The 12780-nt window shown below is 36.4% G+C and overlaps 1 protein-coding gene across 7 annotated transcripts in view; it reads left to right on the top strand.

The window, feature by feature from the left end:
- Nucleotides 1–12780, top strand: part of mapk10 (mitogen-activated protein kinase 10) — an 89013-nt gene that overhangs the window by 30940 nt on the left and 45293 nt on the right. For 4 of the 7 annotated variants that reach the window (XM_061876547.1, XM_061876551.1, XM_061876553.1 and 1 more), the window contains exons 2-3: nt 7410–7481; nt 11774–11943. In XM_061876547.1, the coding sequence (XP_061732531.1) occupies nt 7410–7481; nt 11774–11943 (242 nt within the window). Of the gene's footprint in view, nt 1–7409; nt 7510–11773; nt 11944–12780 lie in introns of all 7 variants that reach the window. The other 3 variants (XM_061876550.1, XM_061876549.1, XM_061876548.1) reach the window with 3 other exon arrangements.

Genomic DNA, 12780 nt, shown 5'->3' with positions numbered 1-12780 from the left:
ATAGTCATGTGGTGATTGAAAACAGGTGTGTGAGTTCAAATGAGTCAGGTGTGTGAGTCGTAAGGACAGGTGAACTGATTGGTAGTCATGGTGACAAAACAGGGAGTGAAAAAACAGGAACTGACAGAGTGCAAAAACTAAACAGAATGTAGCCAAACTAAACAAGACATGACAATATGAAAACAATTTCTGGAGGCATTATTTTGCATCTTGAGCACAGTAAGTAGCCTCCCTCCCATGCACCCACAGCGGTAAAAAGAAAAAAGCCCAAAAAATTGTGTCAATACAGATGCACAGCATGACTGCTTCAAAAATGCCCATAAAAAGTGGTAGATGTCCCTTGCTTGATTGTAAACATAGCAAAATGTCACAGATAGGAGCTTATAAACATTGCGGTACAATGAATGAGAGTGTTTCCGTGGTGATGCCCCGTATACTACACACAAAATCCTCGTTTAAATAAGGTGGCCTGCACCACTTTTCAATTGCACACGCAGTCTTAGTAGATCGCACGAAACACGCCCACTAGATAGCACACACTATTTAACGCAAGGTATTTAGATCCTAGTAAATCAGGCCTTTCTAATCCTGCATAAAACAGTTAGAAATTGGCTTATTGATTTGACTAAGGGAACTTTTTAAGATACAAACGAAAATCATACACAATTTGGTGGCTGAAAATCATAGTCATAAGAAAGTCCTGAGTTATCATGTATATCTGTTCTGACCTAATATACAAAATGCACAAAACTAAAAAAAAAAAGTACGTTTTCGATTCAAATTATAATGTTTATTATCACTCTTCACGTTTTCTTACAATTTGAGGGCCATAACATGACGGACAAGTAGCGTCCATAGGGTACAGATTCCACGTAAAATCAATATTCAGTCTAAGCCTGGGCCCCTGGAGAGGGGGTCAAGACTGAGGCCTAGAAAAACAACCCTCAAAGCCATAGCACACATAACCATGTGTGTAAGAGGAAAACATCAAAGAACACAAAGGACATTAAAGACATTAAAAGAGCAAAGCTGATGCAACCAGCCACCTCTACACACAGCCACAAAAGTAAATTAACAACAACAACAAAAAAACATATACACTGTGGTGGCCTCTGTGGTGTTCCACGCCATCGTCTGCTGGGGTTGGGGGATCATGGCCAGAGACAGGAGCAGACCCAATAAAGCAACCAAGAGAGCCGACTCCACCCTCAGCCACCCCCTAACTCTCGGACAGTGTCCAGTCCGCAAGGATGAGCGAGGATACGTCCGATACCAGCTAATTCAGCCAAGACACTGTGAAGCTCGTCCGTGCCGGCACTCAGCGCCAGCTCCGCAGCCCTATCTCTTTATCTGCATCTCTTCTAATCTCTCCAAACGGACTGTGGTGTGGCAGAGACCCAGCAGCTGGTCTCCATAGCCAAAAGGCTCCCGGGAGGCAGATCCAGAAGTCACGAAAGGGCCACCCCATGTCACACAGTCTCAAAGGGTCCAGAATTACAAGAAATACAATACTTATTTTAACACTTTTCAACAGAAGAAAAGACTGACACATTAAACTTAATGCCAACGACTACTTCCTGACTAAGGCATCATACAATGGTTACACACAACTGCCATCTAATGTCTTAGAATTGCAACTGCATGCAAAGTCTACTATGGAATACTTGCAAATGAGACACAAAAGTGTAAGAAACAAGATATAACAACTAATACCCTTAAACAGCAACTCCAAATCTGAGGCCATGGTTCTCAGCAGGAAACCAATTGTTTGTACAGTCCAGGTAGAGAACAAGACTCTGTCCCAGGTGGAGGAGTTTAAGTATCTCAGGGTCTTGTTCACGAGTGAGGGAAAGATGGAGAAGGAAATCAGCCGGAGAATCGGAGCAGCAGGGGCAGTATTGCAGTCTCTCTGTCGCACTGTTGTGACGAAACGAGAGCTGAGCCAGAAGGCAGAGCTCTCGGTCTACCGAGCTATCTACATTCCTACTCTCACCGGTGGTCATGAAATGTGAGTCATTAATGAAAAAGTAAGATCGTGGATGCAAGCGGCCAAAATGAGTTTTCTCAGAAGGGTGGCTGGCATCTCCCTTAGAGATAGGGTGAGAGGTTCAGTCACCTGAGAGAGACTCGGCGTAGAGCCGCTGCTCTTTCGCTTGGAAAGGAGCCAGCTTAGGTGGTTCGGGCATCTCGTGCAGATGCTTCACGAGCGTCTCCTTGGGGAGGTCCTCGTTGCACGTCCCACTGGGAGGAGACCCCGCGACAGGCCAAGGACCAGATGGGGGGATTACATCTCCTCTCTAGCCTGGGAACGCCTCGGGATCCCCCAGGAGGAAGTTGCTAATGTTGCTCTGGAGAGGGAAGTCTGGGGGTCTCTGCTGGAGCTGTTGTCCCCGCGACCCGATTCCGGATAAGCGGTTGAAGATGGATGGATGGATGGATGACCATTAAACAAATGTAATGTACCGTGAAGTGATACAGTATCAAGTCAAATGTGAAAGGTACCCATCTCTAATTAACTTGCGAATACAAACCTTACCAAAATCTGCAAGTGCAAAAATTTTATTTCAGCAGTCCTGAACACAAACCCCCAAAAATCACTCAATAGGGTTGAGTCTTAAATTATGACAGGATGCACAAAAAAGTCTCAAAGATCCATTTGCGGAAAAAAAACCATCAGAAAGTTGCACATTTTTGCTTTGGAAACCAAAGCTTGTACTTAGCGGAACTCTTTGAAGGACATTTGATCAAATGTCAGGGATTCTAGACAGACAGGCAATGATAAATTGCAGAATATTTTAGTCTGTCCCATAAAAGGAATGAGGAGCCTTTGATAACTCACAAACCAAAAGAAATCCAAACAACCCCGCGCCACAAGGTCGGACGTCTATAATTGGTGTGTATGACAAAGATGACATCCATATGTCCCTTATGAACAGACCAATGGGATCATCCTTGCATTGATTCCCATTCAGGATAATGTTTACTAGTTTGCTTCTTCGTGGGTGAAAAGATGGAGTCTGATGTGAAAACCACACCCTTGTTTTCAGTTTAATGCAAGTCAATATCTCTGTGGACAAATCCCCCTTGCCATCTCCACCCCCGTCCTTCCTTGACTGGAACAGAGAAGAAGGGAAAACCACTAAGCTACTTTTTTTTCTTCTGCTTATTCAAGCTCTCAAGCCGCTGGCACTGAGTCATATTGCACTCAGAGTGATATATTGCTACTTGCTGGTACAGCGCGGAATGTCATCTTTGATAAAACCTGAGCAGCAGCACATCCAAACACAAACATGATTTGGTCATAGCTGTACATGCAGCGACAGCTTTCTTATGGGTTTTTCAAGAGGATAAAAAATGGCAGCCATGTTTGAGGTTTAATATCACATGCTGTAGTAGATACAAGGATTAACAGATGCACAGCACAGCTTAACGCATGTCGAGTTGTCTTATTTGTACTGTGCATGGTCACATAATATCCATGTTCTTTGAAACTACCGCGTCTGACTCAACCGTCTCTACTTGTTTGTGTGGCATAATTAAATAGATGAAATAAAATATGTATTCTCTTTAAATATTGAGAAAAAAAAATAAATGCTAAAAATCAAATAGAACAGTAGAGGAAAGACCTAGAAATATGAAGTACCGTATTTACCTGATTTGCCGCCGGGGTGCTAATAATTTAAAACCTCTTCTCACTCCTGCGCTTACCAAAGCCATGCGGTAAAAGTAAGCATGCGCTAATTATTTTAAAACCTCTTCTCACTTTGTCACTTACCAAAGGTATGCAAGAAAAAATTGAGTGTGATGTAAGCTTGGGCCTTATATCCTACTGAATAGCTCTTAATCTTCTTCCCTTTATGTGATTTCAAATTACCGGTATTGAAATCACCCTCCTTCCTTTTGAAAGTGATGACAGGGGAAGTGTCACTCGTGACGTCACGAGTTTGACTATGTATGCGCTAATTATTTTGGGAAGCGAATTTGACCCGGCAGTAATTCAAGGCAGGCGCATACTATATGCGCTGCGGCAATTCAAAGAAATACGTATTATTGATTTGATTAACATAGGTAAATGTGAATACATGTATTCAAATTTCTGTGAAATATGTGAATAAAATGTAATACGTTTTTTAATTCAATTACTTTTTTAGTCATTCATGTATGTTATCGCCAAATAATATATTCATTTGAATGGACTTTATGATATATTTGTTATGTCGTTGCCTTTTAATCAATTCATATATTTTATGGTTTATTTATATAAAAAAAAATGTGTTGGTTTATTTTTTCATTTCATGGAGAATTTATTTCATGACACTTTCTATTCAGGTATATACTTTATAATTTGGTTGAATAGAGTATTTAATAAATGTGTTTTAATTTAATTCTCATTGTATGTATCTATTTTATGAGCAATGTATGTCATGACATTTTTTATTCAGGTATGTGTCCTATGGTTTATTTACATACATTATTTAATGAATTTTGAAAAAGAAAACACGTTTTTCTTTTTATTTATCTATTTCATGACGTTCCTTTTCAGGTATTTATTTATATATCATTTATATTCAATAACTTCCTGAATTTAATTCTCGTTTTATTGATCTGTTTTGTGAACAAATGATTTACTGACATTTGTATTTAGTTATGCTTTATTGCTTATTTATATTTACATGTATAATATATATTTATTTACATACACATATAAACTTACATATATATACACATACATACATATATACATATAGACATATACATATACTATATATACAGTCGTTGTCAAAAGTTTACATACACTTGTAAATAACATAATGTTATGGCTGTCTTAAGTTTCCAATAATTTCTACAACTCTTATGTTTTTCTGATAGAGTGATTGGAGCACATACTTGTTGGTCACAAAAAACATTCATGAAGTTTGGTTCTTTTACGGATTTATTGTGAGTCTACTAAAATGTGACCAAATCTGCCGGGTCAAAAGTATACATACAGCAATGTTAATATTTGGTGAGATGTCCCTTTGCAAGTTTCACTGCAATAAGGCGCTTTTGGTTAAATGTTTGACCACTCATTTTGAAAAAAGTGGTACAGTTCATCTAAATTTCTTGGTTTTCTGACATGGACTTGTTTCTTCAGCATTGACCACATGTTTAAGTCAGGACTTTAGGAAGGCCATTCTAAACCTTAATTCCAACCTGATTTAGCCATTCCTTTACCATTTTTGACGTGTGTTTAGGATCAGCAGGGATGGTGTTCCTGGGATTAAAGGTCTCACCTTTTCTCCTCCAAACATATTGCTGGGTATATTGTGGCCGAACAGCTCAATTTTTGTTTAATCTGACATCACAAGAACAAAGGTAAGACCTTCTGGAGGAAAGATCTGCGGTCAGATGAAACAAAAATTTAGCTGTTTGTCCACAATACCCAGCAATATGTTTGGGAGGAGAAAAGGTGAGGCCTTTAATCCCAGGAACATCATCCCTACCGTCAAGCATGGTGGTAGTCGTATTATGCTCTGGGACTGTTTTGCTGCCAATGGAACTGGTTGCCTAACAGAGAGTAAATGGGACAATGAAAAAGAAGTATTACCTCCAAATTCTTCAGTAAAACCTAAAGTCATCAGCCCGGAGGTTGGGTCTTGGGCGCATTTGGGTGTTCCAACAGGACAATGACCCCAAAGGTGATAAAGGAATGGCTAAATCAGGCTGGAAAGGTTTTAGATTGGCCTTCCCAAAGTCCTGATTTAAACGTGTGGACAATGCTGAAAAAACAAGTCCATGTCAGAAAACCAATACATTTAGCTGAACTGCACCAATTTTGTCAAGAGGAGTGGTCAAAAATTCAACCAGAAGCTGGTGGATGGCTACCAAAAGCGCCTTATTGCAGTGAAACTTGCACAGCGACATGTCACCAAATATTAACATTGCTGTATGTATACTTTTGTCCCAGTAGATATGGTCACATTTTCAGTTGACCCATAATAAATTCATAAAAGAACCAAACTTCATGAACGTTTTTTTTATGACCAACAAGTATGTGCTCCAATCATTCTATCATAAAATAATAAGAGTTGTAGACATTATTGGAAACACAAGACAGCCATGACATTATGTTCTTTACAAGTGTATGTAAACTTTTGACCACGACTGTATTTATATACACACATGAATATATATATATATACAGGACTGTCTCAGAAAATTTGAATATTGAGATAAAGTCCTTTATTTTCTGTAATGCAACTAAAAAAATTAAAATGTCATACATTCTGGATTCATTACACATCAACTGAAATATTGCAAGCTTTTTATTATTTTAATATTGCTGATTATGGCATACAGCTTAAGAAAACTTAAAAATCCTATCTCAAAAAATTTGAATATTTCATAAGACCAAGTAAAAAAAAAGAAGATTTGGAACAGCAAAACAAAATCAAACATTCGAAAATGTCAATTCATGCACTCAGTACTTATTACTGCATCAATACGGCGTGGCATGGAGGCAATCGGCCTGTGGCACAGCTTCAATAGCCGTATTCCCATGGTCCCACGCTCTACACAACGGAAGTTCCCTCAGTCAGCAATGGTTTGGGGAGCCATGTCAGCTGCTGGTTTTGGTCCTCTGTGTTTCATCAAGTCCAGAGTCAATGCAGCTGTGTACATGCTTCCATCTTTTGTAAAGCTCTATGGAGATGATGATTTCATTTTCCAGCATGATCTGGCACCTGTTCACAGTGCCAAAACTAGCAGTAACTGGTGTACTGACCATGACATTACTGTCCTCCATTGGCCTGCCAACTCTCCTGACCTAAACCCCATAGAGAATTTGTGGGGTATTGTGAAGAAAAAGCTGAAAGACACCAGACCCAATAATGCAAATGAGCTGAAGGCCGCTATTGAAGCATCCTGGGCATCCATAAAACTTCAGCAATGCAACAGGCCGATTGCCTTCATGCCACGCCATATTGATGCAGTAATCCGTGCAAAAGGATTCCCAACAAAGTACTGAGTGCATTAATTGACATTTTCAAATGTTTGATTTTGTTTTGCTGTTATAAATCTTTTTTTTTTACTTGGTCTGAGGAAATATTCTAATTTTTTGAGATAGGATTTTGAGTTTTCTTAAGCACATGCTTTCACAATATTATGAGGTATTCTTTCCAAGACCCTATTCATCCACCATAAACAAAAGATCCCCGGTAGGGGCGAAGGTCCTTCAAGCCAGGCCAATGTATAAATGACCAAATGTCTCTTTAACTGTGCCCCTGCTTTAATTGGAACATTATAAAGAGGGCCACTGGAGCAAAATGACTCATCTCTTTCCAGGAATACCTCCAATACCTAGACAAAATGGGAACACTGTTAACACAGTAAGAAGACCACTGAGATGTTCTCTCCTTTGTGTCTTGCAGGTATTTATGAGCAGACATTTCTTATACAACTGCAGCCAACCAATCCTGGATGTGAAGATAGCATTTTGTCAGGTGTGTGTCCCTTACAGGTAAAAAAAAGGTACAGTACCCATTTAGTTCCTGTTCCGCTTCCTTGCTCGATGCGCTACACATAGAAAATGTCGTCATTAGCTGTACTTTCTAAACTTCAGCAAGCCATGTCTGCTCTAGAGGCGGTGTGTGTGTCTGTTGTGGTATAAACGCCACATGACGGTGGTGTCAGTCATAGTAAAAGGTTACACTACAAAGTGCCACCATTATTAATCGACACCCGGCGTCGATTAGAGTAGAGAGTGGCTTGGCCAAAGCGGGGATTCTCAAACTGTGGTACGCGGGCTTCATCTAGTGGTACGCCAATTTAGGGCTGGGCAATATAAACGAAAAAGTATATCTCGATATATTTTTACTTAAACTCTTATAAATATGATAAATATCTCAATATATTTTTTGGTGAAAGTATACGTATAAAGATAATAATTTTTCAGCGATATTCACTGAAAATGAAGTGAATGACAACTGTACTGTAAACCAGGGGTCTCGGACATGCGGCCCCTGGGCCAATTGCGGCCCGCTAGACGTTATTTTGCGGCCCCCACCTTAATAATTAAATAAAATCAACTTTATTTATAAAGCACATTTAAAATTTACCACAGGGGTAGCCAAAGTGCTGTACAATGGGCAGGTTAAAAGATAATACGAGGACCGAGCAAACAACACAACACAAACAGAACATTGCAGGATGGATATCACTCAGTGTTAAAAGCCAAAGAATAAAAGTATATTTTTAAGAGAGATTTAAAAACATACTTTTATTACCCACTTAGTCAAGATGGGTATTAACAGCACAGAAAAGAAACTGTTTAAGTAGCATAGAATCACATAACATAAATAAAATAAAAATCCTATTATTTCTACGTAAAATAAATAACATAGCTTTGCAAATAATACAAAACGTATCATCCATCCATTTTCTACCGCTTATTCCCTTTCGGGGTCACGGGGGGCGCTGGCGCCTATCTCAGCTAAACTCATACAAAAAAAAAAATACATTTGCAGGCAGGCACTTTGTGAGCCCTTTGAGACACTAGTGATTTAGGGCTATATAAGTAAACATTGATTGATTGATTTCCTTTCCTTTGGTCTGTCCCTAACCAATCGTGACTCCTCATAGTAAACAACCAACCAATCATGGATGTTCTTATTTGTGCAAGTGTGTCTTGGAAGGAAGAAAGGGAGGGTTTTAGCAGCCCATGAAGGGGGTGCGGGGGAGAACAAGGAACACAACAAATAAGCGGTGTTTGGTCATTTTAACGTGAAATAAATTACAATATTACAATATTTTCTTAATTCATATCTTTTAAGGGTGTGGGAAAAAATTGATTCGAATACGAATCGCGATTCGCACTTTGTGCGATTCAGAATTGATTCTCATTTTTTTGAAAAATCGATTTTTTCTTTTTTGTGATTTTTATTTATTTATTTATTTTTAATCCAGGGACGGCGTGGCACAGTGGGGAGAGTGGCCGTGCGCAACCCGAGCGTCCCTGGTTCAATTCCCACCTAGTACCAACCTCGTCACGTCCGTTGTGTCCTGAGCAAGACACTTCACCCTTGCTCCTGATGGGTGCTGGTTGGCGCCTTGCATGGCAGCTCCCTCCGTCAGTGTGTGAATGTGTGTGTGAATGGGTAAATGTGGAAGTAGTGTCAAAGCGCTTTGAGTACCTTGAAGGTAGAAAAGCGCTATAAAAGTACAACCCATTTATCATTTATTTATTTATTTAATCAGTCCAACAAACCAATACACACCAATACCATAACAATGCAATCCAATTCCAAAACCAAACCTGACCCAGCAACACTCAGAACTGCAATAAACAGAGCAATTGAGAGGAGACACAAACACGAAACAGAACAAACCAAAAGTAATGAAAATAAAAATGAATATTATCAACAACAGTATCAATATTAGTTATAATTTCAGCATAGCAGTGATTAAAAATCCCTCATTGACATTATCATTAGACGTTTATAAAAATTAAAAAAAAGTGTCACAGTGGCTTACACTTGCATCGCATCTCATAAGCTTGACAACACACTGTGTCCAATGTTTTCACAAAGATAAAATAAGTCATATTTTTGGTTTGTTTAATAGTTAAAACAAATTTACATTATTGCAATCAGTTGATAAAACATTGTCCTTTACAATTATAAAAGCTTTTTAAAAAATATATATATATTCCTTTGCTAGCATGTCAGCGGACTAGGGTAGATCCTGCTGAAATCCTATGTATTGAATGAATACAGAATCCTTTTGAATCGGAAAAATATCGTTTTTGAATCGAGAATCGCGTTGAATTGAAAAAATCGATTTATAATCGAATCGCGACCCCAAGAATCGATATTGAATCGAATCGCGGGACACCCAAAGATTCGTAGCCCAATATCTTGTTTACAAATATATCTTACAAATCCGATATATCGCCCAGCCTTACGCCAATTAAGTATTGACTTTACAGTTACAGTTCAAACTGTGTGCAATGTTATAGTGGCCAAACATATTAAATACACTTGTTAAATAACCAATCCGCTTTGATTCTAATGACTACTTAGGCCAACTACGCTACTGTATTTTAACGCTGGTCATTATGGTAGTACTTGGACAGCCAAGTGTTTTCAACGGTGGAACTTGTTGAAAAAACTTTGAGAACCAGTACGCTCCTTATAACATTCAAATGTTTGGTTTGTATCTCCAAAATGTGTCAGTTGTTGTTTTTTTAAGTTAGTTTTTTTTGAAAAAGTGATATTTGTTTTGCCATAAAACAAACACAATCTCCCATTATTGTGATTAGTTGTGTTCCTCTTTTATTGTAAAAACAAATCCATTTTTAGTTTTTAGACAGACAAACCTCACACAATTTGGATATACATGTTTTTTATTGGCCCTGTAGACATACACCAAAGAGGATGTGGTTGTGTATTTTTGTGTTTGAAAAAGAGAGAAACGTTTGAAATTGTTTTTGTTGTTTTCGGATTATTCAAAATCTGGAGTTACATGCTTTTACTGGATATCAAGAGATTATGAAGATGTATCGCCACATTTTGTGTTTATTTTTGTTAAAAAGGACTTGTGCAAATAGTGGGGATATATGCTTTTACTGGATATCAACACAGTTATGAAGATGTAAACAGGAAAACAATGATGAAACAAATCTTTCTGGATATTAACAACATTTTGCAAGAGGTTTCTTTTAAATAATTAAAAAAAAAGATATATACATTACAAAATCTGGAGATAAATGTTCTTACTGGATATAAAAAAAAATATGAAGATGAATATTCACATTTTATGTTAGTGTTTTTTTTGTGTTAGAAAAACGTGGTAAATAGTCCTTTTTATAATACAAAAATGGGGAAAATTTGACGTCCACATAATTATGAATATATATCCACATATTTTTTGAGTGGCTTCTTTTTATTTAAAACAAAACTAAGTGTCATTTTTCAAATTAAAGAAGTGAAACATTTGGAGCTAAATATACATGCTTTTACTAGGCATCAACACAATTATTAATATACATCTTCACATTTTGTGAGTGTTTTCTTCTAGTTTAAAAAAAAATACAGTATGTACTTATTTGTATTGTTTTTTGAAATAAATTACATTTAAAACTATTTGGATATACATGCTTTTACAGGATATTAATACAATTGTCAAGATGTATCTCCACATTTTGTGAGTGTTGTTTTTTTGAGAAAAAATATATATAAATGTAAGTTTTAGATTCTCAAATTAAAGGGAAAAAAATTTAAACAATTTGAAATGCATTATTTTAATTGCATAGCACCAACATGAAAAACATGTATCTTCAAAAAATGTCCTTTTTTTGATCTTTATTTAAAAAACAAAACATTTAAAGGAATATTTGTTGTTTTAGGATCAAGTTTCAAAACTTTTGATTTTCATTCTTTTCATAGAAACTCAAAAATATGCAAAATGTATATTTCCAAATTTTGCAAGATATTTTACAAGATTGTTGTTTTTAATTAAAAAAAAATCTTACAACATTTGGAGATACAGTCTTCACATTGCAAATATATGACTAAAATATTAATCCAAAGACTTTGATTTATTTTCTAATTTTAAAAAAATCATGTTTCCCGTTTTCTTGTAAAAAGGGACAAGTGTTTAGAAAACTCAACATGTAAACACAATTTGGAAAAATTATTTGATTGTTTTGATTATTTTGAAAGTGTATTTAAAATGTGAACAGTAGCCATTTTTCATGTTACTAATGTAACCTTTTCCTTTTGTCGACTTCACACAGGGTTTTGGAAAACAAGTGGATGTGTCATATATTGCCAAACATTACAACATGAGTAAAAGCAAAGTGGACAACCAGTTCTACAGCGTGGAAGTGGGAGACTCTACCTTCACAGTTCTAAAACGCTACCAGAATTTAAAGCCCATTGGTTCTGGAGCTCAGGGGATTGTCTGGTAGGTGGTTTGCTGAAAATTGCTCCTTTTTTTTTCACACATTTTTTGAATGGAATCTTATTTAGTTGTTAATTATCTTTATTGGAACAGTACTGCTCTGTAATGCAGGCTTTTAGGTATGATAACTTCAAGGATGGAATTCCACAAATGCCAACATAAATTAAATAAATTAATGGAAAATAGTTGAGGTAGGTAAACCATTAAAAAAATATTTTATTTAAAGTAAGAGTAACGACTAAAAATTTTTATTAATTAGAAATAAAAACACTAAGCAAAAATATCCAATAAAATCACATTTCTGTGGACCACATTTACAGTTCATTTTAGGTTGTAATTGGTTTCTGGTGGTTTGTCCTTTTTTAAATGTATTTATTTATGTTCTCTTTTGTTCTCGTATATTATATTACGATTGACATTTTTTCACCAAAATGGCAATTTATTGAACTTTTTGTTCTTGTTCAATTATCACTTAATGTTTACAATGGTAATACAATTATTTCCATAATGAAAACAACATTTCTATAAGAAATTGTCCATGTATTATGACAAGTTTACTATTGTAACATTAACATTTTTTTTAGTAAATATTTTCACCCAAAATACTACTTTATTTTTGTAATATTACACCTTTATTTTCCCGTTTATTGTTTTACTACTTTAAAATTGCAATGATAGTGCATGTTGTTCTAAAAAAGAATAAAACTTCTAATTAAAAGATGCTCATATATAATTCTATTGCTGTAACCTAACATTTTTTTTCATATAATGTGAAATGTTTTCCTGGCAAAATTGTAGTTAATTCTTGTAATCCTGCATTTTTTTTAAATATAATTTATT

Source organism: Nerophis ophidion, linkage group LG17 (genome assembly GCF_033978795.1).
Source record: "Nerophis ophidion isolate RoL-2023_Sa linkage group LG17, RoL_Noph_v1.0, whole genome shotgun sequence".
In the NCBI taxonomy this organism is placed as follows: Eukaryota; Metazoa; Chordata; class Actinopteri; order Syngnathiformes; family Syngnathidae; genus Nerophis; species Nerophis ophidion.
The sequence above is the reverse complement of the archived record's forward strand: the minus strand, read 5'-3'. Positions and strand labels throughout refer to the sequence as shown.